The sequence below is a fragment of the Pelophylax lessonae genome (genome assembly GCF_965119305.1).
Source record: "Pelophylax lessonae genome assembly, chromosome: 6".
In the NCBI taxonomy this organism is placed as follows: Eukaryota; Metazoa; Chordata; class Amphibia; order Anura; family Ranidae; genus Pelophylax; species Pelophylax lessonae.
Window position 1 is genome coordinate 12,436,487 of NC_138773.1, and position 26,373 is coordinate 12,462,859.

The 26,373-nt window shown below is 43.6% G+C and overlaps 1 protein-coding gene across 1 annotated transcript; it reads right to left on the reverse strand.

Moving 5' to 3' along the window:
• Positions 1 to 858: 858 nt before the first annotated feature.
• LOC309558407 (uncharacterized protein) lies at positions 859 to 25,466 on the reverse strand (the record flags this gene model as incomplete). Its single annotated transcript, XM_082261481.1, has 5 exons — positions 859 to 1,136; positions 19,200 to 19,273; positions 20,256 to 20,382; positions 24,081 to 24,442; positions 25,438 to 25,466. The coding sequence occupies 5 exons, from the start codon at positions 25,464 to 25,466 to the stop codon at positions 859 to 861; spliced, it is 870 nt and encodes a 289-aa protein (XP_082117607.1).
• Between the last annotated feature and the right edge of the window lie 907 nt (positions 25,467 to 26,373).

Here is a 26,373-nt window from a genome sequence, read left to right on the forward strand (position 1 = left end):
GCTTCACAAGTTTGTTGTACAATCGCAGCAAGTCCCCATTGCATGACTCCAGATCAACTTTCTTTGCAAACATTCTGCAAGTCTGCTGCAAGTTCTGGTTCTGTTATGTTGTGCAATTGTCATCCCACCACAGGGGGCACTGTGGCTGAAATTTCATGCTGTAGACTTGCAGAGCTCTTGCTGTAGACTCACCACTGTAACTTTGCTCTTGCTAGAGACTTGCCACGCAAATTTGCTTCCAATTGGAAAAGTGTCAACTAGAACTTGTGCTTCAAGCGCTCTGCAAGTGTACAACTCGCCAGTGAAAATATGCAGCAAGTAAAGCCCCGTACACACGATAAGAAATTCAGAAGGGAAAATTCGTCCAATGACCGATCTGCCAATTTTCGGATTGATAGTATGGTGCTTTCGACAGCCGACTCCGACTTTTCGGCTGACAAAATCCTGATGTGCAGGCTATAAAATTTTTGTCCTCCGTCAACACACGTCCGATTTCCGTGCAGTCAGTACAGATTTCGACGGGGAAAAATCTTATGAGCAAGACTGGGCATGCTCAGAGATGAAAGAACACAAAGAAAGCAATCCAACACATGACATCACTTCTGAAGTAGAATTCTGTCGTACGGGAAACTTCGTGTGCAGTCTAGAGCACATTCCAACCAACAGACACCACTCTGGACAAAAGACGGACGACCGATCGGCGGAAATTCGTAGCGTGTGTATGAGGCTTTAACAGAATTTCAATTCAACACTTATCTTTGCTATCTGGGCAATACCAGTGGCATGTTGAAAGAAGATTCCAGAAGTTTAGAAGACAAAGTGAATAAGATATTTAAAGTAGAGAGCTAACATTTAATTCTACCTCCTGGTATGCAAGAAGGAAAAGAGAAATGTTTTATGTTTGGCTCGTTCTTTTTTCGGGTTGATCGGCTTCTGCATTTTGAAATCAACATCTTCCAGAACTTTGTGCATCAGGTTCAGGAACTGAAGGTGTCTTCCCCGGGTCTCAGTGTGGTCCTCGGCTGTGTAGTTCTCCACGGCAATGATCTCCTCCGCCCCCATCCCTTCAAACAGATCACGTAACTTGGTTAAGTTACCGCTTGTCTTGTGGGTGAGGACGACGATCGGGAATATTCCTGCAAACAGAGAAGACTGTTACCTTCAGTGTGAGCAACCAAAAAAGGTGACAAGGCCCTATATTGTGATTCGGCACTGCGTTATTTTAACTGACAATTGCGCAGTCGTGCAAAGCTGTACCCTAACTAAATTTATGTCCTTTTTTCCCCACAAATAGAGATTTCTTTTGGTGGTATTTGATCACCTGTGCAATTTTTATTTTTTGCGCTATAAACAAAAAAAGAGTGACAATTTAAAAAAATATATATATATTTTTCACGTTCTGCTATATCATTCAAAAAAAAAAAATTAAAAACAAAATTTTTTAACATTTTAGGCCAATTTGTTTTCTACTACATATTTTTGGTAAAAAAAAAAACCCACAATAAGCGTTTTTTGATTGGTTTGCGCAAAAGTTATCGCCTCTAGTAACAATGGTAAAGATTTATGTCATTTTTATTGTTTTATTTTTTAACTAATGATGGCGGCAATCAGCAATTTTTTGTGGGACTGCGACATTGCGGCGGACAGATCGGACCCCTAACTGACATTTTGACACTTTTGGGGGTACCAGTGACATCACTACAGTAATCAGTGCTAAAATACGCACTGTTACTGTAATAATGACACTGGCAGGGAAGGGGTTAACCCTGTGGGTGATAAAGGGGTTAAATGTGAGCCTAGGGAGTGATTCTAACTGTGGGGGGCTTCTGAAATGACCATAGAGACCTGTGTTCCTATATAGAAGGATCACAGGGGCTCTGTGATCATTCCAGGGAGAAGAACGGTCGGCTGTGTTTACAACATCCGACCGTCCTCTCTCAGCGGGGAGTGATCGCGAGTGTCAGGTGGCAATCTGAGCCACCTGACACAGACATCGGCTTCCCCGCTGGTGAGCAGGGGTGGGAGCATGCTGCCGGCGGCATGCGCTTCCCCCTAGACTCCCGAGAGCGAGCGCCATACATGTACGGTGATTTGTCCGGGAGCCGCTGCCTGCCGCAGTACATCTGCGGCGGGCGGTCGTAAAGTGGTTAAAGTTGATCTGATCCTGTTATGTGATGTTAAAGTGACTGTAAAGTCTTGTGCTTTTTTTTATTTTAAATAACGAACATGTTATACTTACCTCCTCTGTGCAGTTGGTTTTGCACAGAGCGGTCCCGATCCTCCTTTTCTTGGGTCCCTCTTCACTGCTCCTGGCCCCCTTCTTCCTGTCAATGCCCCGCCCCCACAGCAAGCAGCCTGCTATGGGGGCACCCGAGCCGATCTGCAGCTCTGTGTGTCCATTCAGACACAGAGCTCCCATTCAGCCCCACCCCCTTTTGCTCCTGATTGGCCACCTGACTTTGACTGACAGCAGCGGGAGCCAATGGCTTGAATTGATGCTGCTGTGTCTCAGCCAATCAAGAGGAATAGTCCCTAAACGCTGAGGGATTCAAGGACATCGCTGCATAGAGAAGGGGCTCAGGTAAGTATTAGGGGGGCTGATGAGGACTTCTGCACCCAGAAGGTTTTTATCTTAATGCATAGAATGCACCTTCTGCCTTTACAACTCCTTTAACCTCTTGCCAACCAACCGTCACACTTTTACTGAGGCAGGTCGGCTCTATTACGTGAAACGACCTATCTGTGGGTCGTTTTGTGTAATAGCCAGTGGAGGCACGTGTGCTGATTGGCCAGAGGGGGAGCCAATCAGCGGGTCTGGCGGATGTGATGTCCGCCGGCCACCTGTGATCGCTCCCTATAGAGACAGAATGGTGGGCTGCCTTTGTAAACAAGGTAGACCACAGTTCTGTCACAGATGGACATAGGGATCCTGTGTTCCTGCTATTTAGGAACACGGATCTCTGTGTTCATCTAGTGAGTCCACCCCCCACACAGTTAGAAAGCACTCCCTAGGGACACACTTAACCCTTTTATCACGCCTGTTTTTAACCTCTTCCCTGCCAATGTCATTATTACAGTAACAGTGCATATTTTTAGGACTGATTTCTGTTGTAATGTCACTGGTCCCCCCCAAAAGTGTCAGTTAGATGTCTGATCTGTCTGCCGCAATGTCGAAGTCCTGCTAAAAATGGCTGATCGCCGCCACTACTAGTAAAAAGAAAATAAAAATTCAATAAATCTATCCCATAGTTTGTAGACGTGATAACTTTTGCGCAAACCAATCAATATTAAAGTTAGAGGGGCTTTTAAACTAGGGAATGGGGGGGAGGGTACAGATGTAGAATTAGCCAGTGGGAAGCAAGTTTCAGAGGGCAGAAATGGGGGCATTAGCGGTAGGGTGTTCGGAGCTCCTATACCCAGGGTGGGTACGGGGAAAAATCAAGAGAGCAGCCTAAAAACATCAAAAGAGGATAAATATAACCGATCAAAATTACGAGGTTTGTATACCAATGCCAGAAGCCTGGCCAACAAGATGGGAGAGCTGGAGCTGCTGATGTTTGAGGAGGACTTAGATTTTGTGGGGATAACTGAGACTTGGTTTGACAGCTCTCATGACTGGATGCCGACCATTCAGGGGTATTCCCTTTATCGCAGAGATAGAGAAAGTAAAAAAGGGGGAGGGGTATGTCTGTATATTAAGAACAGTATACAGGTAAATATGAGGGATGATATTAATAATGGAGCTAAGGACGAGGCAGAATCCCTATGGGTAGAGCTTCAAAGGGAAGGCACTGCGGGGAAGGTAATATTGGGCGTATGCTATAGGCCCCCCAACCAGAGGGAGGAGGGTGAGGTGGACCTCATGTCACAGATAGGATTGGCAGCAAGGATGGGAAATGTCATTATAATGGGGGACTTTAATTATCCTGATATAGACTGGGCAGAAGGAACCACGCACTCAGCCAAGGCTCGGCAGTTCCTAAATGTTTTGCAGGACAATTTCATGGGTCAGATGGTGAATGCACCGACAAGAAGCAATGCGGTACTTGACCTACTGATTACCAACAATACAGACCTGCTCACGGATATAGAAATACGGGACAACTTAGGGAACAGTGACCATAGGTCAATTAGTTTCAGTATTAATTACAGTAATAGGAAACACAGGGGTAATATAAGGACGCTGAATTTCACAAGAGCCAATTTCCCTAAACTGCGCTCGCTGCTAGAAAATATCAAATGGGATAGAACCCTGGGAACAAAGAACACGGAGGAAAAATGGGAGTGCTTCAAGAGCATACTTAACAAGGGGGTGGGCCAGTGCATTCCACAGGGAAATAAATTTAAAAGAGCAAAACTAAACCCTGGGTGGCTAAACACCAACATAAAAATGCATATTAGAGCTAAAGAAAAGGCCTTCAAAAAATACAAGGCTGAGGGGTCATTGGCAGCATTTAAGCATTACAAAGAGTGTAATAAGAAATGTAAAGACGAAATCAGGGCGGCTAAAATAGAACACGAGAGACATATAGCGGAGAAGAGTAAAAAGAACCCCAAGAAGTTCTTTAAGTATATAAACAGTAAGAAAGCGAGGCCAGAGCACATTGGCCCCATAAAAGATGATAAAGGAAAAATGGCCACTGAGGACAGAGAAAAGGCGGAAGTGTTAAATAATTTCTTTTCTTCAGTCTTCACAAAGGAATCGGGGGGCTACACGAACCCCGCTTGTAAGGCCGAACTAAATAATACACCTCAGGAAGTGCCGCCATGGCTAACAGAGGATAGACTTAGAGCTGAACTAGAGAAACTTAACCTAAATAAATCCCCGGGACCGGATGGCTTGCACCCGAGGGTTCTTAATGAGCTCAGCCAGGTGATTGCCAGACCATTATTCTTGATCTTTAAGGATAGTTTACAGACGGGTATGGTGCCAGCTGATTGGAAAAAAGCCAACGTGGTACCAATATTTAAAAAGGGGCCGAGATATATCCCGGGTAACTATAGGCCGGTCAGCCTAACATCTGTAGTCTGCAAAATTTTGGAGGGGATGATAAGGGACCACATACAAGACTTTAGTAATGAAAATGGTATTATAAGTAGAAATCAGCATGGATTCATGAAAAATCGTTCGTGCCAAACCAATCTGTTAACCTTCTACGATGAAGTGAGCTGCCAAGGTAAGCCTGTGGATGTGGTGTATCTGGACTTTGCAAAGGCCTTTGACACCGTTCCCCACAAACGCTTACTGTACAAACTAAGGAAGGTAGGTATGGACCATAGCGTGAGTACCTGGATAGAGAACTGGCTCCAGGGGAGAGTCCAGAGGGTGGTGATTAATGGGGAGTACTCGGATTGGGCGGGTGTGGAAAGTGGGCTCCCCCAGGGTTCTGTCCTGTTTAATTTATTCATAAATGATCTAGAGGAGGGGATATCTAGTACAATCTCAGTATTTGCAGATGATACTAAATTAGGCATGCCAATATCTTCTATGCAGGATGTGGAAACCTTACAAGCGGACCTGAACAAAATAACGGGGTGGGCAACTACATGGCAGATGAGATTTAATGTTGAAAAATGTAAAGTAATGCACTTGGGGGCCAGAAACCAGAAAGCAAGCTACTCACTAGGGGGGGAACCTCTGGGTGAGTCTAGGATGGAAAAAGACTTGGGGGTACTGGTAGACAACAGGCCTGGCAGTGGCATGCAATGCCAAGCCGCCGCAAGCAAAGCCAACAGAATACTGGGATGTATAAAAAAGGGGATTCACTCCAGAAATAAAGAGATTATTCTCCCGCTCTACAAGACTCTGGTCCGGCCACATCTGGAGTATGCTGTCCAGTTCTGGGCACCGGTCCTCAGGAAGGATGTGCTGGAACTGGAGAAAGTCCAGAGGAGGGCAACAAAAATAATTAGGGGAATGGAGGACATCAGCTATGAGGAAAGACTACAAGCACTGAACCTATTCTCTCTGGAGAAGAGACGATTGAGGGGGGATATGATATCAATGTACAAATACTGTACTGGCGACCCTAGCATAAGGAACAAACTATTCAGAGTAAGGGAATACAATAAGACACGTGGCCACTCACTAAAACTTGAGGAAAGGCGGTTTAACTTTAAAGTGCGTAAGGGGTTCTTCACTGTAAGAGCGGTAAGGATGTGGAATTCTCTTCCGCAAGCAGTCGTATCAGCAGGGAGCATTGATAGTTTCAAAAAACTATTAGATGTACACCTTAAAGACCACAACATACAGGGGTATACAATGTACGGTTAAAAGCAAACACACACATACATCATAGGTTGAACTGGATGGACTTGTGTCTTTTTTCAACCTCACTAACTATGTAACTATGTAACTATATAATATACACTTGTTGGGATTTTTTTTACCAAAAATATGTAGCAAAATACAAATTGACCAAAATTGATGAAGAAATGTGATTTAAATTTTTTTTTTATTGGATGTGTATAACTACAGCGGCTGGTCAGCAAGTGGTTAAAAGGCACATCTAAGTATGCCGGCATCCGGGGTAAAGCTGTCCACATTGACCGTCCTCCTCACCGCTGTCAGTCTGCAATGGTGACCGGGAAGACTACCCTGCAGGAGAGCAATCTGAAAGGGAGGTTTCAAGCGCTGGTGGAGTGCAGTGTGGAAGGGATGACATTGATGGCGGTGAAGAGGATGGTCTATGTGGACAACTTTACCCTGGATGCCGGCATACTTAGATGTGCCTCTTTTATTCATCAACCATGTGAGCTGCTAAATGTTGAACCTTCATTAAACACTTTACCACCGGAGGATTTCCCTGCTTTACGTCCAGGCCACTTTTTGTGATTATTTTGGTGGTATTTGATCAACTCTGCGCTTTTCATTTTTTGGGATATTAATAAAAAAAAGCAACAATTTTGAAAAAAGAACAATATTTTTCTACTTTGACAGTTAAAAAATATCCAACATATTCAATTTTTGTCATATATTTAGGCCAAAATGTATTTAGCTACATGTCTGACAAAAAAAATTCTCAATGAGCGTATTTTTACCCCCATTCCTGACCAGGCCATATTTTGCGATTCGGCACTGCGTTACTTTAACGGACAATTGCGCGGTCGTGCGACGATGTACCCAAATTTAATTTATGTCCTTGTTTTTCCTACAAGTAGAACTTTCTTTTGGTGGTATTGATCACCTGTGCGATTTTTATTTTTTGCGCTATAAACAAAAAAAGAGCATCAATTTTGAAAAAATAACAATATTTTTCACATTTTTTTTATATGAAATTCCCCCCCCCCCCCAAAACATGTAAAAATCAAAAATTTTTAACATTTTAGGCCAATTTGTTTTCTGTTACATATTTTTGGTAAAAAAAAAATCACAATAAGTGTATTTTGATTGGTTTGTGCAAAAATTATCGCAGTTACTAACTACAAGAAATTTATGTCATTTTTTATTGTTTTTTTTTTTAACGAGTAATGGCGGCGATCTGCAATTTTTTTTGTGGTACTGTGACATTGCGGCGGACAGATCGGACCCTTGACTGACATTTTTGACATTTTTGGGGGTGGCAGTGACATTACTACAGTAATCTGTGCTATAAATATGCACTGTTACTGTAAAAATGACACTGGCAGGGAAGGGGTTAACTTTTATTGGTGATCAAGGGGTTAATGTATGCCTGGTGCTTACTGACGTGTGTGGGGGGAGGGGATTGTGTGACACAGGGACAGATCGCAGGTTCAGCTATGCTGAATCCTGTAATCTGTCCCTGTCTGTCACAGAGGAGATCCGCCCGCTTTGTTTACACAAGCGGGCGGATCTCCACACTCGATCCCCGCCGCTCCTCCCCTGGCCCAACTCCCTCTGTGACTGAATACAGCGGGAGCGAGCCTCCGGCGGTGCTGGCGCACCGCCCACAAGGGGAGGAGTCCTGGACGATGACGAACCACTTTGCCGCAGTAGGCTCAACGTGAGCGGTCGGCAAGTGGTTAAAGAGGAAGTAAACTCAGCTAAAAAAAATAAGAAAAAAAAACCTGTAAAGACAAAGACATATGAAATACTTACCTTAAAACATAGCCCCCGCAGTGCCTCCCGCTCAGCTACAGGACGGCCGACATGCTTCCTGGTAAGCGTCCTCCGGCCATCTGATTGGCCAGAGGCGCGATAACATCATGCCCGTGGGAGCCGCCATTCACAGCACAGGGCTCTGAAGGAATGGCATGGGTGGCCGTTCCTTCAGAGTGCATGCGCCAATGACGTCAACGGCTGCATGCACTGTAAATATCTCCTAAACAGTGCAAGCTTATGAGATATTTATAGCACCTAGAGGTAAGCCTTAATATAGACTTACCTATAGGCAAAAGTCTCTAAAGTGGGTTTACACCCACTTTAACCACTTCAGCTCCGGAGTGTTTTACCCCCTTAATGACCAGGCCATTTTTTGCGATGCAGCACTGCATTGCTTTAACTAACACCGTACCCAAATACAATTGGTTTCCTTTTTCCCCACAAATAGAGCTTTCTTTTGGTGGTATTTGATCACCACTGCGGCTTTTAGATTTTGCGCTATAAACAAAAAGAGCGACAATTTTGAAAAAAAATGCAATATTTTTTACCTTCTGCTATAAAACATTCTTACTAAAAAAAAAAAATTAAAAAAAATCTTTTTTTTTTTTTTTATCAGTTTAGGCCAATTTGTATTCTGCTACATATGTTTGGTAAAAAAAAAATCCCAAAAAGCGTATTTTAATTGGTTTGCGCAAAAGTTATAGCGTTTACAAACTACTTCGGTATAGATTTATGGACTTCTTATTTATTTATTTTTTATTAGTAATGGCGTCGATCAGTACTTTTTAGCCGGACTGCAACATTGCGGCGGACAGATCGGACCCCTAACTGACATTTTTGACACTTTTTGGGGACCAGCAACATTACTACCGTAATCAGTGCTAAATAATATGCACTGTTACTGTATAAATGACACTGGCAGGGAAAGGGTTAACACTGGGGGTGATCAAGAGTTAAATGTGTTCCCTTTTTTGCTTACTGACTGTGTGGGGGAATGGATTGAACATAGGCAGAGAGAGATCGGTGATTCAGCTTAGCTCAGTTGAATCACATGATCTTTCCCTGCCTCTCTGACAGATGAGCCTCCTGCTTTGTTCACATAGGCAGGCGGCTCTTCTGTCATTCTAGCCGAAGATCGTGGGAGGCCGGCGGTGATCGAGCCCGCTCCTCCCACAGTCTGGCTCCCACTACTGTGTCTAAACACAGCGGAAGCAGTGTCTGCTGCTGGTGGATGGAAGATCCAGTGGCCGCAGTGTGAAGCAGAGAGAACAGCAAAGCAGGGACTAGTTCAGAACGAGGTCTGCAAGGCAGGGTCCCGGCAGCGGGGAAAGATGACGTCACGATTGCGCAACGCATTTCCGAGCATGCGTGCTGCGGTGGAATAGACAGTGGTGCTCCTTCTTGAATTCCACCGCAGCACGCATGCTCGGAAACGTGTCGCACAATCGTGACGTCATCTCTCCCCGCTGCCGGGACCCTGCATTGCAGACCTTGCTATGAACTAGTCCCTGCTTTGCTGTTCTCTCTGCTGCACGCCACGCAGGGCCGCTGATAGGGGGGGACCACCAGCCCTCTTGTAGGGGGCCCAAGCACACAGGGGGGGCCACACAGGGAAGGGGATTAGTGATGGACAACAAATACAGAAATCTTCCTCCAGCACCTGAATCTGATCTGTCCCTCTCCCTGCTATCAGCTTTTATCTGTTGAGAAAGAGACAGTCGTCCCTCACTAATCCCCCTCCCAGCACTTATCTCTGCTCAGGAGTTTATTTGTAAATTGTAACTTTGTTTCTCTCTCTCTGTCTCTCTGATCACTGAGCTCCAACTGCCCAGCCTGTATATTTTTCTCATCTCATCTTTTTTATTTAACATAGTTGTTGTTTTAGATTTAGCAGGAATTATGCGAGTTATGTTATATTTGTGTCTGCTAATAGTGATTTTGTTGTAATTTTAGCTAAATATATCTTTAATATTTTCTTGGGGGACCCTGCCAGGTAGTCTGTACGGGGCCCTGCGATTTCTAACAGCAGCCCTGATGCCACGGCCACCGGATCTTCCATCCACCAGCAGCAGACACTGCGGAACTGTGTTCCAAGGACACAACAGCCGAGGATTGAGATGACCTCCCTGGATACTGTTTCTACTACTGCACTTAGAGGCGCCTCCTGTCTCCTCTTCTCTCATCTGCTTCAGTTACCTTGGAACCTGGCTTCCTGTTCCTATTGGAGAGCTGCCCTACCAGAAGAAAACCATCCACACAGACTGTTGCCCCCATACTATGAGTAGAGACTATCTATGGATATTTTTAACAGATACTGTTCTGTTTTTCTAATGTATGGGTCATTTTTTCACTGTTTATTGTGTGCTCTTCCCATGGTTTTTATGTTTTTACTATTTATTGCAGGTTTCGGAATGGCTGAAGCCCTGATAAGCTCCCGAACCAGGATAAGCTGTTGGGGGCAGTGTTGGCTTCAGGCATAAATAGGTTTATGTGGTTTTGGTAGAATCAAGAGATTGTTGGTAAAATCCCAGTTCAGCCAAAAAGGGATTGTTTTTTTGGGTATTTTTAAATTTAGGACATCAATGACTATGGTGTGTTATTTTTGAAGCTATAGCCGATATATACATACATATATCGCAGTGCCAGAACAAGGTCATCTAGTGCTCATGGCAATCAGGGCCACTGATAAGGCAGTACAGCCAGCCCTCCTGTACTGGGCCCAGACCCCATCATTTCAAAAGGGGGGGCCTGGGCTCCTGCTTATCTGTCTTATTGCAGACACTGATCCTCGTCTGCCTCCCCTTGCAGCGCTGCCAGCTTCTTCTCGTCTTTCTCCCTCCAGCTTCACTGAAGGGGGATTGGTTCTAGCACATGCACCCCCTCCGTCTGCTGTCCAGGGCCCCTTTCCCCCCCTCAGCGCTGCTAGATCAGGAAAGACGTCTTTTGACGAAACTAGTAGGGCGGGGTTTAGGACACTGAAGGAAACACCTCGATAGAGTGACACGCCCTCGCGGCTGTGATACAGAGAGCCGGAGCGTTGCTGGTAAACTAATCCCGGATATTCTAGTGTCAGGTAAACACTAGCAAATGTGAGAGGAACCTATCTTTTTTATATACAAATAAAACGTTTAAAACGGATTTACATGATGTGGGCATATTCTTTCTTCTCCCCCTCTATGTAACTCCCAAACGGTGAGGTAAACTTCATGAGGAACTGCACCATCAGGCTGAACATTGATTGAGAAAGTGTGTTTGCTGCTTTTACCAGCTCAATATCTGGTGAGTCAATTTAGGGGAAACGGTGGTGCACGGATGGTGGGACCCCCACGTGTGAACACTGAAAACACGCAGTCCTTGAAATGTGGCATTTTTCTGCATGTTTGCACATCTTGTCACTTTGGGAATGTTGATTATGGACTATTTTTTATAGACTCATTTTTATATGTTATATTTATTAGTTCCTCTTTTATATATATGTTTTTTTTTTTTCACATATTTAGATATACATTTTTTTTTTTGAAATTATATTTTTATTGAATAAAAGCATAATAAACATAACATAAGAATGGCATAAACAGCAAAAGACACATCCAGTACAGGGAATGGTGTCTCCGAAACAGTAAGAGACCAGAAGACAACACAGTGATAGAGCAGGCAAAGACACAGCACAGGACTGCAAAACATGAGAAGAAATCCAGTAAAAGCCCAATAAAATGTTTGCGTACACAATTAACATTTCAGAAAAAGGGCAAGGGGATCAAGGGGGGTTTAAAACAAATGAATCCCAGGCTTCCCAAACAGCATTAAACTTGGGCATCTCATCATGCACCCTAGCCATCAGAGACTCCAAGTTGCGGATATCAGAAACTAGTTTCCAAAAAAGGGTCATGTCCGGAGGGGTCTGCTGTAGCCAGCATAGGGGAATGGCCCTCTTAGCCAAAAGGAGGAAGGAAATCAGCTTGGATGCCGGCTTGGAGAGCCTGGGGAATGGCAGGCCGAGCAGACAGTGCAAAGGGCCATCCAGGGCCGGACTGGCCTACTGGATACCGGGAAATTTCCCGGTAGGCTGCCTGCCCTGGGGCCGCTTTGGGGCTGGGCAGCTGCTGCGGTGCCTGCCCAGGACCGATCCCGGGCGGGTCACAGTGGCCGGGTACAAAGAAGAGCGGGTGCGCCGTGAGATGACACAGAGGGGAGGGGCATCAAAGTCCTCTTCTGACCTGCGCCCAGGAGCCGTGAACTGAACACAAACAAACAGTCCTTTGACCAGCTCGGCTCGAAACTGCACATGCGCAGTTCCGGAGATGCTCGAGAGCCAGCCGCCCGAGACGATGTGATCCGAGTCTCTGCGGCTGCAACAATTGCTCCGCCCCCGCCACCTCTCAGCCAATCAGCATTAGAGATCTAATGTTACCCGCCCCCCCCCCCTTCTGCAGCCCGCCACATTTGAAAAGAAGATGTGGGCAGCCAGAAGATGGTGGGGCTGTACTGTATCGAGGCGGTGGGAGTCTGCTGTCCCTTGTAACCAGGTAAATAAAAAAAACTGATTTGAAGCTCCTGCAGATGTGGGTTGGAAAGAAGAAGCACTGGAAGTGAGCAGAAGTCTCTTTATTGTATTTGCTGGGCAGGCTGAGGTGGAAGCAGATGACACCTGCAGAGGGATGGGAGGAGGAGGTGGTCACAAGGATGGATCTCAGAAATTTTTGCTGGGACTTGTAGTCCCTCACCTTTGCGGATGTTATACCACAAAAGTGAAGGACTACAGGTCCCAGCATGAACCCCTCAGAGCTGAGGATGTATCACACCCTGCCCACCCCCCCCCCCCCCCCCCGCAACTAGTGAAGGACTACAGGTCCCAATGTCCCTGCATGAATCCCTCAGAGCTGAAGAGGTGTCCCCCCGGCCCCCCAACCAGTGAAAAATGACAGGTCACAGCATGAACCTGTCAGATATAAGGGGTCACATCCTTAGATCTCAGGGGTTCATGCTGGAACTTGTAGTCCTGCACTTTTGGGGGGATCACATTCTTAAATCTCAGGGGCTCATGTTGGGACTTGTTGTCCTCCACTAGTTGTGGGTAAAGGGGATGTCAAATCCTCACCTCTGAGGGGTTCATGTTGGGACTTGTACTCTGTCACTTTTGGGGGATGTGACTCTCCCTAAAGCAAAGAACTGCAAGTCCCAGCATGAACCCTTCAGAACTGAGGATATGTTACCCTCCCCCCAACTAGTGGAGAAAACAAGTCCCAATAGGCGTATATTGATTGGTTTGCGCAAAAGTTGAGAGGAGGTCAGGGACAGCGCCATCAGGCAAGTCTGAAGGGGGAGGGTCAGTGATGTAAGGGGGAAGGTGAATACAATAATGTAAGAGGGCATTAATATAAAGGCTCCCCTTATATCATTACCCCCCCTCCCCCCCCCCACACACACACACATTCCCAGAGTCCCTGGGGTCCCCCTGGATTGCTCCCCCTTCACCACTTTTAACGGGAATTTTCTTGGTATAAATGACGTTATGCTGTTGGGCCGGTATAATAATGCTATGGGGCTGGTATGAAATTATTTCCAGGGCTGGTTTTTATTTCCAGTCCGGCCCTGGGTCCAGCGGCAAGTCCACCCCCCACCACGGCTTTAAGGGTGTCCAGAACCTAGATATACATTTTTGTTGCACTATATATTGTCACCAGGAGGGAGGTTTTGGTTCATATATATTATTTATTCCTGTGATTTTTCCTAGAATTCATTGTTATTGATCCCTTATTTATATTTGTTTACAATTTCATTTACAAGGTCACATATGCACTGGCACTTTCTCTTTTCTAAAGATATCAGTATAATATTTGAAGTTTTGTTTTTATACTTCTACATATTCGCCAGCTCGCTGGCTTGAATTTTGTTGCTTCCACCTTACACGTAAGCTTTTTTTTTTTATTGGTTTCTACCATTACAGACTTTAATTACCACATGTAGTGATACCATATTTTGCACTTACACAGGGGGATGTTTCAGGATAGAGAGCAGGGGAAGGGGCAGGTAAACATGTCATGTACTGGTCCCTTCTATTTCTGAATGAACACAGTGAGCGATGGGTACTAATCACTCCTGTGTCCATTTGTCACTGATGCATAGTAAACTATGTTTATTATTCTTCAGTTAGTGAATGAGCAGGAAACCTCACAGCACTTCCTATTCACTCATCTGTGCAGTTGAGACTACAGAGAAAGTGACTGAAAAATCTGTTCTGTCACTTTCGGCTGGGGAAGGTGGGGCCCTGTCAGGTAAGATGTATGAGGGCCCGTGATTTCTAACAGCAGATGCTAAACGGCATTTCCCCCTCTCCAAAATTTATGATCATTTTGTGGCAGCAAAAATCCACTCCATCTCCTCCGAAAAAATTGAAGCACTAATCTGCACAATCCCCATTTGTCCCTCTATCCACAACGCTACGTGTTGACCTTCGAGCTGATATGTGAATAAATTAGGAAAGGATTTTTTTCGGTTGGGTGAGTTTTTGTGTCTCTCCCCACCTTCCCCCGTTTACATTATTTCATCTATATACTCCATTTTTATTTATACAGATTTTTTCTCTATACAGTGACGCTTTTACACCTGCTCCTGAGGAAGTGGAAATTACTCCACGAAATGCGTCAAGCTTTTTATAATGCAAACAATTCAATCCTGCATTCATGTACTTGTCTAAAAATCTTATACATATGAGTTTATTGACAATTACTTAGAAAAAGGTTCCTGCACTTTTTTTTGCAAAGTCGGAGCGACTTGCATTGACTTCCATTATGTGAAGTCATTGCAAGCCGTGCTGAAGTCGCAGTGCACGGGCGACTAATACCGTGTCGGATCAGTGTGAACCGACACTGAACCTCACATTCAGATGTTTTAATGTGTTATGTTTTTATTGTTACAATCATGTAATGTTTCACTGTATGTACAAATTACTGTAATTATGAGTTTTAGATTTCATCGGCAAGGATGCTCAAATAAATTAGCCCCGAGTGTCACCAACTTACATGTTCTACTATGACTCTATCTGCATATACATTTTTTACGAATGTGTTCTTGTATATTACCATCTATTCACCGTCCGCTTCGCATCACATTTAAAGTCCCAACTTTACCTCTTTAAAGCGGTTGAATCCTCACCAAAAAAAAAAAAAAAAACAAACCCTGCAAGACAAAGGCATAATGAGCTAGTATGCATTGCATACTAGCACATTATGAAATACTTACCTTAGAACAAAGCCCAGACAAGGACGCCTGGACACCGCTGAAGGAGCTGTCATGTTCCCTCTGCGTCTCTTCTGGGTTCGGTGGCTCCAGAGCTGTGAGTGGCCAGAGCCGCGATGATGTCACTACCGCGAATGCGTGCGGGAGTTAAGCCTGTGTGCTCCCCTGCCCCGCCACCCCCCCCCCCCCCACTGTTCTCCCTCCCCTCTCCTGCCGGCTGCTGCAGGAGATGTGTCACAATAGAGAACCAGGAAGGGGTCAGTAAATATGTAATTTACCACCTCCTTCCTTTTCTGAATGGACAGAGTCATAGTCAGTGACATTGTAAAATGATACAAAATAATACAATTAAAGTACCAAAAAATAAATCTGCTGACACCAGTGGGTGAACTTCCAGGATCGCAAAGGTCACACTCATGACAGGGCCCTGGCATTCCACCACCATGTGGAGGCCCCAAGATGGCAGGAAGGGGGTCCACTGCAGAACTTGTGAAAGGGTCCCACTGCGGGACCATAATAAAGGGCCCTGCAATGAGAGTAAAGGGCCCCAGGATCAGTGGGAAGAGCCCCAGGCTTGAAGGGAAAGGCCCAAGCTGCTACGTCGGTTTCTTTCACTTTCCGGCAAGAAGCCGGCAAGGAACTCTGAAGCTCCGCCAGACCTTCAGAGTGCATGCGCCGCTAATGTCAGCGGCTGCATGCTGGGCAAATATCTCCTAAACCGTGCAGGAGTGTGCCATTGTCACAATGATTAGTAATGAAAAAGATATTACCAAATCAATAAGATTAAAAATTGCTGTGGTTCATAGATAATGTGAAATAGCAGCACCATAAAATGTGGTTAATCCATTTTGGGGCTCTATTTTAGTTCCAGTCTTCCTAAACCAGACCAAACTCTTTTCTTCTGCACTCCTGTGGCCCGTTTTCAACCGACAGCAGGCTATAGCCCACTGTTGGCTGACGTCATAGAGCTGGTCCAGGCATACTCCCACATGTCTGGACAGGCAGCTGGCTCAGCCCCCTCCATAGCTCAGTGCTCCAGTGAGCATTGGAGGGGCAGAGCAGAGAGCTCTCCGCAGCCTAAAACCTGAGAATTGAGCAATCAGTGGTGTTTGATCGCTTAATTCTCAGTCTAAAGGCCCGTACACACACGCAGATCGTCGTCATACAAACGTCGGCGGACGAAAGATCTGCCCAATGTATGCGTGTTAGTATGGTGCCTCCGACAGATGTCTGCACACAATCCGCGGACAAGAGTCTTTCTTGCAAACATGAAAATTTTTGTCTGCAGACACCAGAACGGACGATTGTTCGCCAGTCAGTACAGAAATCAGCCGACAGACCGCAGATTTGCAAGACTGGGCATGCTCAGAAAATAAAAAACACAGGGAAAGTTAACCATTACATGACATCACTTCTGCAGTCAGCTGAAGTCTGCGGACAAAATTCTTGTGCTGTCCTTGTGCTGTCTTTGCACTTTTCAACAGACACCGACATCCCGGGGAGAAAAGACGAACATTTGTATGACGACGATCTGCGTGTGTGTACGGGGCTTTAGAGTCAGCGGGGGACAGATAGAGCATCTACCTAGGTGAGTATGTTTTTTTTTTTTTATTTTGCTGAAACCCATACTTCTCTTTTAACCACTTCTGGACCGGAAGGATTTGCCCCCTTAATGACCAGGCCATTTTTTGCGATTCAGCTCTGCGTTACTTTAACGGACAATTGCGCGGTCGTGCGATGCTGTACCCAAATAAAATTGATGTCCTTTTTTTCTCACAAACAGAGCTTTCTTTTGGTGGTATTTGATCACCTGTGCGATTTTTATTTTTTTGCGCTAGAAACAAAAAATGAGTGACAATTCTGGAAGAAAAAAAAATATTTTTCACATTCTGCTATATAACACCCCCCCCCCCCCCCCCCAAAAAAAAAATGTAAAAATCTATGAGATTTTTTTCGGGACTGGGACATTGCGGCAGACAGATCGGACCCCTAACTGACATTTTTGACACTTTTAGGGTTACCAGTGACATTACTACAGTAATCAGTGCTAAAAATATGCACTGTTACTGTAATAATGACACTGGCAGGGAAGGGGTTAACACTATGGGTGATCAAAGGGTTAACTGTGTACCTAGATGTTAACTGTGTACCTGTGTACTAGATTTTAGTAAGGCTTTTGACACTGTCCCACATAGAAGACTTATCAATAAACTGCAGTCATTGAGCATGGACTCCCATATTGTTGAGTGGATTAGGCAGTGGCTGAGTGACAGACAACAGAGGGTTGTAGTCAATGGAGAACATTCAGAACAAGGTCATGTTACCAGTGGGGTACCTCAGGGATCTGTACTGGGACCAATTTTGTTTAATATCTTCATAAGTGATATTACAAAAGGCCTCGATGGTAAGGTTTGTCTTTTTGCTGATGACACAAAGATATGTAACAGGGTTGATGTTCCTGGAGGGAAACGCCAAATGGAAAAGGATTTAGGAAAACTAGAAGAATGGTCAGAACTCTGGCAACTGAAATTTAATGTGGATAAGTGCAAGATAATGCACCTGGGGCGTAAAAACCCAAGGGCAGAATATAGAATATTTGACACAGTCCTGACCTCAGTATCTGAGGAAAGGGATTTAGGAGTAATTATTTCAGAAGACTTAAAGGGGGGAAGACAATGTAATAGAGCAGCACGAAATGCCAGCAGAATGCTTGGATGTATAGGGAGAGGTATAAGCAGTAGAAAGAGAGAAGTGCTTATGCCGCTGTACAGAACACTGGTGAGACCTCACTTGGAGTATTGTGCGCAGTACTGGAGGCCATATCTCCAGAAGGATATAGATACTCTAGAGAGAGTTCAGAGAAGAGCTACTAAACTAGTACATGGATTGCAGGAAAAAACTTACCAGGAAAGGTTAAAGGACCTTAACATGTATAGCTTGGAAGAAAGAAGAGACAGAGGGGATATGATAGAAACTTTTAAATACATAAAGGGAATCAACTCGGTAAAGGAGGAGAGCATATTTAAAAGAAGAAAAACTACCACAAGAGGACACAGTTTTAAATTAGAGGGGCAAAGGTTTAAAAGTAATATGAGGAAGTATTACTTTACTGAGAGAGTAGTGGATGCATGGAATAACCTTCCTGCAGAAGTGGTAGCTGCAAATACAGTGAAGGAGTTTAAGCATGCATGGGATAGGCATAAGGCTATCCTTCATATAAGATAGGGCCAGGGACTATTCATAGGATTCAGATATATTGGGCAGACTAGATGGGCCAAATGGTTCTTATCTGCCGACACATTCTATGTTTCTATGTTTCTATGTTTCTACCTAGGGTCGTGTTTCTAATTGTGGGGGGGTGGCTTGTTGAATGACCATAGAGACATGTGATCCTATATAGAAGGATCACTGGGGCTCTATGATCATTCCAGGGAGAAGGACGGTCAGCTGTGTTTACAACAGCCAACCATCCTTCTCTCTCAGCCAGTGTCAGGCAGCAATCGGAGCCGCATGCCCGCTGCATCAGCTTCCCCGCTGAGGAGCGCGCCCGCCCTCTAGCTGCCTGTGCAGGACCGACGTATATCTACAGAGGTTCGCGCAGGTCGTAAAGTGGTTAATGAAATCCTGTCTCTTTAAAGAACACTACTATATAGAATTTTAACCTCTGTTATATCCCTGTCTGGCGTGACAGTATATATTACAGACATTTCTGAAAGATCACTCTTGAACTTAGAATATATTTTAGTCTCAATCTTCCTTCTGAAAGGACAAGTCTACTCAAAACTGATAATGGTTTTGGACATAACCATTTACAGCATTACCGCTACAGTAGCTGTAATCTGATGTGCTTCAGGATTGAGTATCTGCGGCTGGGAAATGTTGGATAAACATTCTGTACCTGTTAAGTTGCGGCAGTTGGTAAGGAAATTCTTCATCTCTTGCACTTCTGCGGGGGCGACATTCCTCCTCACACTGTAAAAAACACCGATACGATAAACCCCATGGACAGAACTGATACAATATATACAAATTCTGTAAGCTTGCAAAATTTATTATAGGTCCTTAAAGTGGACCTAGCGTCCGATATATTTTTCATGTTAGGTGCAACACGCTAAGTAATGAGTTCATCTTTCCAGTCTTCTAGCTCCACCTCCTGGTAAAAGCTGGCTCTCCTCTGGCCAATCACAAATGTTAGCATTAGGCTCGGTTTCCACTAGTGCGACTTGCGGTGCGACTTGACACATGTCAAGTCGCACAGCAAGTCAAAACCCATTGTTTTCAATGGGGCATGTTTCCACTGCTGCGGCTTCAGTTGCCGCGACCTCAAAAGTAAATTGTGTACTACTTTTGAGCGCGACTTCCCTCTATATATGAGGGAAAAGTCTAACTGAAGCCGCGGTTTACTTTTGCTACGAAGTCGTGCTAGAAGTAGCATGACTTCGTAGCCGCACTAGTGGAAACCTAGCCTTAAAGTGATTGTAAAGTCTTGTTTTTCTTCCTATAAAAATAACAAACATGTCATACTTACCTGCTCCGTTGTAGTGGATTTGCACAGAGCAGCCCAGATCCTCCTCTTCTGGGATCCTGGCCCCTCTCTCCTTTTGAGTGCCCCCACAGCAAGCAGCTTGCTATGGGGGCACCGAGCTGAGTCAGAACTCTCTGTGTCCATTCAGACACAGACCCCCGACCCGGCCCCTCCCCATCTCTCTCCTAAATGGCTAGCTGACTTTGACAGCAGCGGCAGCCAATGTTTTAGCCAATCAGGAATCTCGGACGGCTGGGACATCGCTGGACAGAGATGGACCTCAGGTAAGTATTAGGGGGTGCTGGGAAGGCTGCTACACACAGAAGCTTTTTTGTCTTAATGCATAGAATGCATTAGAATAAAAAACCTTCTGACTTTACAAAACCTTTAATAAAATGAACAAAATTTCTAAAACCTTTCTCTGCTTACCTGTAAACGAATATCGGCACAATAATATCCGTGAAATTTGGCTCCACTTCTGAGTCTTCCAACCGGGTCAGCATTTCCTCAAACCCCTGTGTCCACTCAACTTTCATATCAAGAGGGATAAAATTTCCTGAAGAACCAAAAAAATAAAAAAAATAAAAACAATGTTTACACCGGTGAAATGACTGTTAAAGCCAGAGAGAGAAGATTCAGGTAACATTAATGCTAGTAAATAATTGGTGCTGGCACCAGAAGGTTCAAAAACAAAGCAATAACTTTATTAGGCTTCAGATAAATTAACACAATTCTTGACTTGTGATTGGTGATACAGGAAGAGAGGAAGGAACAATGCAAAGATCCAACAGGCAGTACTACTACATTAAATTAAAGCGGAGTTACGGCTGCAAAATCGTTACATTAGATTTTGTGGCATCCGCTTCCTTATTGTCACCTGAAAAAGAATTGGATATTCCCGAATTTTTATTTTTTTAACTTACCTTGATTCAGAAGAAAATATACTCACCTTTCCTTCAACTTCCTCCCTCTGCGGCCGCAGACCACGCCATCACTTCCTGTCCTGCAATGCATCCTGGGAGCTCTTACTCATCACGCCCAGGAGGCAATGGGCAGTGACGTAGACGGCCGGCCGCTCCTCTCGTCGCGTTATTTGCAAACAGGGAAAGGACGCGATGATAGGCGGAGCCCAGCCGTCCCTATGGAAACCCTTACTATGTCGATTGCATAGTACTGGGCATGCGTGCGATTTCGCGCTGCATTCATCGCCCCCCCTCCATCTTGAACCAGGAAGCAGGGCAGACATTTAATCATTTGAATACTGCGGCTTCGGGTGACCAGGACAAAGATGGCGGCGCTCAGCAAACTTTTTATAAAGTAAGGTTTTATGATTACCAATCCATTATTAAACTGTCTAAAACCGCATTAGCAGATGTATGAAGGGCGGGGATCAGCCTTTGGGAAGTATTTATTAAAAAAAATGATTCTGTGGCCGGAACTCTGCTTTCTGCTTTAAGTAGAAACACTCGCGCCAAAGACAACCAACAATCAGTGCACTTAAAGCGGAGTTCCGGCCACAAATTTTTTTTTTCGATGAAAATACCCCCGGGACAGTCAGGGTTAGTACATTCCACAATGGATAGCCTCTGAACTGTCCCGGGTCGCACTTACCTTTTAGAAGAAATACTTATCTTGAAAATTTCTTCTCCAGCGCTGCCATCTCAGGTGTGGGCAGCTGAAGCCAGCGCGATCCTCTTCTGCGTCCTCTTCTGTGTCCTCTTCTCCCAGAATGCGCCTGCACTGGCCCCGCTCGTCACTTCCGGTGCGCGCGCGTCATCCCTCCACAGCTTCTGTTTAGCAGGGAATGAGGCGCCGCACCGGAAGTGACGAGCGGGGCCGGTGCAGGCGCATTGACTCCTGGAAGCGATGACGTTCAGATCTCAGAATCAGATATAATAAATGTGCAATAATTATAAGTGCATTAAATGCTCAGTGCATCCTAAAAAACTGTCCAAATTAATAATAGTCCATCAAATAGTGCCTCATCCAGTAAAAGCAACCATGTGCGGCATCCAGGTCATGCAGGTGATAAGGGATGTTGCAGTGGTGGGAACCTCTAATCACCTTCAGGATATGGTAGAAATAAAAACTCACCAGAAGTCATGGATCCCTGTTATTGTATGACAGCAAGGGATCAGACAGCGCTTGTGGTGTTTCCAGGCTCTGGGTCCACTGTGCCAGGTATATGTCTCAAAGGGAACCTCCTGTGGGTCTCAAATCAGGTGAAACAGACGGGACTCCTCATAGTGCAGTATGTAAAAATCCAAGTTTATTTAAAATTCACAGTAAAAATACACCTAAAATGGCCCCATTAGCATCATCCAGCTATATAGGCTTGCTGTACATGTAAGCAAAATATCTATCTTACAGCTGTACTCACTAAGCCAACATGCGGTCTCCCACATCTACCCACCGGGCTAGGCTGCTCCAGGAAGTGTGTGTAGCGGCGTGCGTTACACAGCAAACAGCTGACAGCTTCCGAAGACGTCAACGTGGTGACGAAACGCGTCAAGCTGACATGCACGCTGCCTCATTCTTGGTTTGCTGTGGAACACACGCCGCTACACACTCCCAACATGCAGTCTCCCGCATCTACACACCGGGCTAGGCTGCTCCAGGAAGTGCGTGTAGCGGCGTGTAGGAGTCCCATCTGTTTCACCTGATTTGAGACCCACAGGAGGTTCCTTTTGAGACATACTGTATACCTGGCACAGTGGACCCAGAGCCCGGAAACACCACAAGTGCTGTCTGATCCCTTGCTGTCATACGAGAACAGGGATCCATGACCTCTGGTTAGTTTTTATTTCTACCATACCCTGAAGGTGATTCCCTGTGTTCATCTAGTGAGTCCATCCCCCACACAATTAGAAAAAAAAACCCTAGGGACACATTTAACCTTTTTAGTGCCCCTGGTGTTAACCCCTTCCCTGCCAGTGTCATTTTTACAGTAACAGTGAAAAATAAAAATTACATAAATCTTTCACTTAGTTTGTTTATGCGATAACTTTTGCACAAACCAATCAATATACGCTTATTGGGATTTTTTTCCCCCAAAAAAATATGTAGCAGAAAACAAATTGGCCTAAAATGTTTTGTTTTTATTGGAAATGTTATATAGCAGAAAATGAAAAATATATATATATATATACATATATATATATATATATATATATATATATATACATATACATATATATATATATATATATATATATATATATTTTTTTTTTTTTTTATGGATTTTTTTTTCAGAATTGTCGCTCTTTTTTTTTTATAGCTCAAAAAATAAAAATCACAGAGGTGATCAAATACCACCATAAGAAAGCTCTATTTGTGGGAAAAAAAGGGCATCAATTGTATTTGGGTACAGCGTCACACGACTGCGCAATTGTCCGTTAAACTATTCTACTCTAATCTATTCTGTTATTTTCTATTCAAATTTATTCCATTCAAATTTCAAATTTTGGAAGACGGTTATATTCTTTTTGTTCTATATCTTTGTAATGAATTATATTCTATTGCTTTTTTCTATTCTATTTTATTCTGTTCTTTTTTTTTTCTATTAAATTCTAATGTATTCTATTCCAATTTATTATTTTCGACATTTGAATTTCAGAAGATGGTTATCTTCCTTCTAATGTTTCTTTTCTTTTGTTTTAATTCTATTCTAGTCAATTCTATTTAATTTAATTATATTCTATTTTAGTCTAATCTTTTATTTTATTTTATTTTATTTTATTTCCCATGTTATTTTATTGTTTTATTTTCTATTCTGTTCTGTTCTGTTTTACTCTATTCTTTTCTTTTCTTTGTCCTTATTTTCTAGTCTTTTATTTTCTATTGCTTTTCGATTCTGTTTTACTCTATTATATTTAGTTATATTATATTTGATTACATTTTTTTATTTTCTATTTTTTCTGTTCTGTTTTACTCTGTTTTTTTTCCATTCTATTCCTTTATTTTCTAGTCTATTTTATTCTATTCTTGTTTTCAAATTTGATTCAAAATTTGGCCAAATAAAGTTTTGTTATTTCAGATTTGTTTAAAATGTGTTACTATTGTAATTTGGAAATTCGGATACATCCGATTTTTCGAATAATGAAAACTGTGTCTGAATTTTGATTCATAATGAAACGAACCACACATGTCTATCAGTGACCCTAAAAACTTAAATGGCAGCAAGAAAGCCAGGAAACTAGCAGTTTTATTGGAGAGGCAGCTGCAGGTTTGAAATGTGTATGTACAGTAACTCACCCAGTTGGGCGTAGAGCTCTCCAGTCTCAAAGCCGTTGAGTGTGGAGCATCCTCTGTTGTCCACAATGGTGATGGTTGGGGTTAGTGGATAAGTCTTCCTCTCCATGGTGAGCCCACCTTGTTCTGCCCCAGACTTAGCAACCACAGTGAACTGCTGCTTCCTGTCCTGAAGCACATGTATACAAGAATTAATAAGGGAGGATTTTCCATGTCCCAGGTAGCCACACAGCTGGAGAAGAATTCGGTTGTAGCCTTGGTTGCCCTCAGGGCAGTCATTGAGGCTGTAAGAGATGATGTATTCCTTCAGCTCATCAGTTTTGCTCTTTGATCTCGTTTTCAGGACTGAAGAACTATGCTTCACACTGGAACAAATATGGAGAATTGTTACTAAGATGAAACTGAAAGAAACTTTTACGATACACCATCAGGGCTATGGAGGGGTAGTGTGGAGGTGACTAAAAGTGACACATACCCTAAGGACTGAGGGACTAAGATAACAGGATGAGAATGTTCAGTGACTTCACTACACTAAAACACATGTGTGGTAAACCCAAGAACAAAAATGTCAATATTTATTGGCATCCTCACAAATCTGCTAAAGGATAGCACTGTGTTATATGCAGTATCAATGCAATATTCAGTACCAGTGCTATGCGCAGTACTATATCTTCTACTATATACAGTATCAGGGCTATATACAGTACTATATACTGTGTTATATACAGTATCAGGGCTATATACAGTACTACTGTATATCCTGTGCTATATACAATATTAGTGCTATATCATGTGCTAAATAAAGTACTATATCCTGTGCTATATACAGTATCAGGGCTATATACAGTACTATATCCTGTGTTATATACAGTATCTGTGCTATATACAGTACTATATCCTGTGCTATATACAGTATTGGTGCTATATACAGTACTACTGTATATCCTGTGCTATATACAATATCAGTGCTATATCCTGTGCTAAATAAAGTACTATATCCTGTGCTATATACAGTATCAGGGCTATATACAGTACTATATTCTGTGCTATATACAGTATCAGGGCTATATACAGTACTATATCCTGTGTTATATGCAATATCTGTGCTATATACAGTACTATATCCTTTATGTCTTTATGTGAGAGGAAGGACCTAGTAATTTGCCCCGCTGATAAGGGGGGTGGTATTGTTATTTTAGACAAAGCTGATTATTGTTCAGAGATGGCTAGGATCCTTAATGATAGGGATACCTATATTCAGTTACCAAGTAATCCCACTACACAATATAAAAAAGAGTTGACTAAAATAATTGACAGAGGGTTTAAAGATCAGATACTTGATAAGAAAGAGAGAGCTTACCTTATTCCCACTGCACCCAGGATACCCATCATATACTATCTCCCTAAGGTGCACAAGAATTCCGCTCACCCACCGGGTCGCCCAATAGTGAGCGGAATTGATTCAATTACTTCTAGAATCGGAAAGTATATTGATTATTTCTTGCAACCACTTGTACACAAGACACCATCATACCTTAGAGATATTAAGGATGTTATTAACATTCTTAAAGATGTGTCGTTAGAGGGAGAGGATCTGCTAGTAACAGCGGATGTTACCTCCCTCTACACCTGCATTCCACACACCTGCTTTGAGGCTGTGGAACATTTTCTTAAGATGGACACATCGGTCTCCCGCCCTTCAACGTGAATCTATTTTGGAATTTATATTATTTACAACAGGCCACAACTACTTTTGGTTCAACATCAATTTCTATTTGCAGCAAAAGGGTGTCGCCATGGGAGCAAAATTCGCTCCTAGCTTGGCCAATCTCTTTATGGCCAAGTGGGAGGAGGATGTCGTCTATCCTCAGACTCTGTCTGAGTTGACCCTTTGGGTTCGTTATATAGATGACATCCTCCTCCTATTAAAGGGCGACCGAACATCCCTGGAATCCTTTATGGTATTCCTAAATCAAAATGATAGAGGTATTCAATTATCCTATGATGTCAGTGAAACTGTTGTTCACTTCTTGGATCTGCAGATATCATTAGTGAACAATCAGCTTATCACCAGCACTAACTTTAAGGCCACTGACCGGAATTCGTATCTGCCCACGGATAACTGCTATTATAAAACCTGGCTCAGTTCAATACCCAACAGTCAGTTTACCAGACTCAGACGGAATTGTACCCAAGCTAGTGAGTTTCTAAGACAATCAGATATCTTGAAAAAGAGGTTTATATCTAAGGGGTACAAATCGACTGAGTTAGAGGCGGAGATTAAAAAGGCATCACA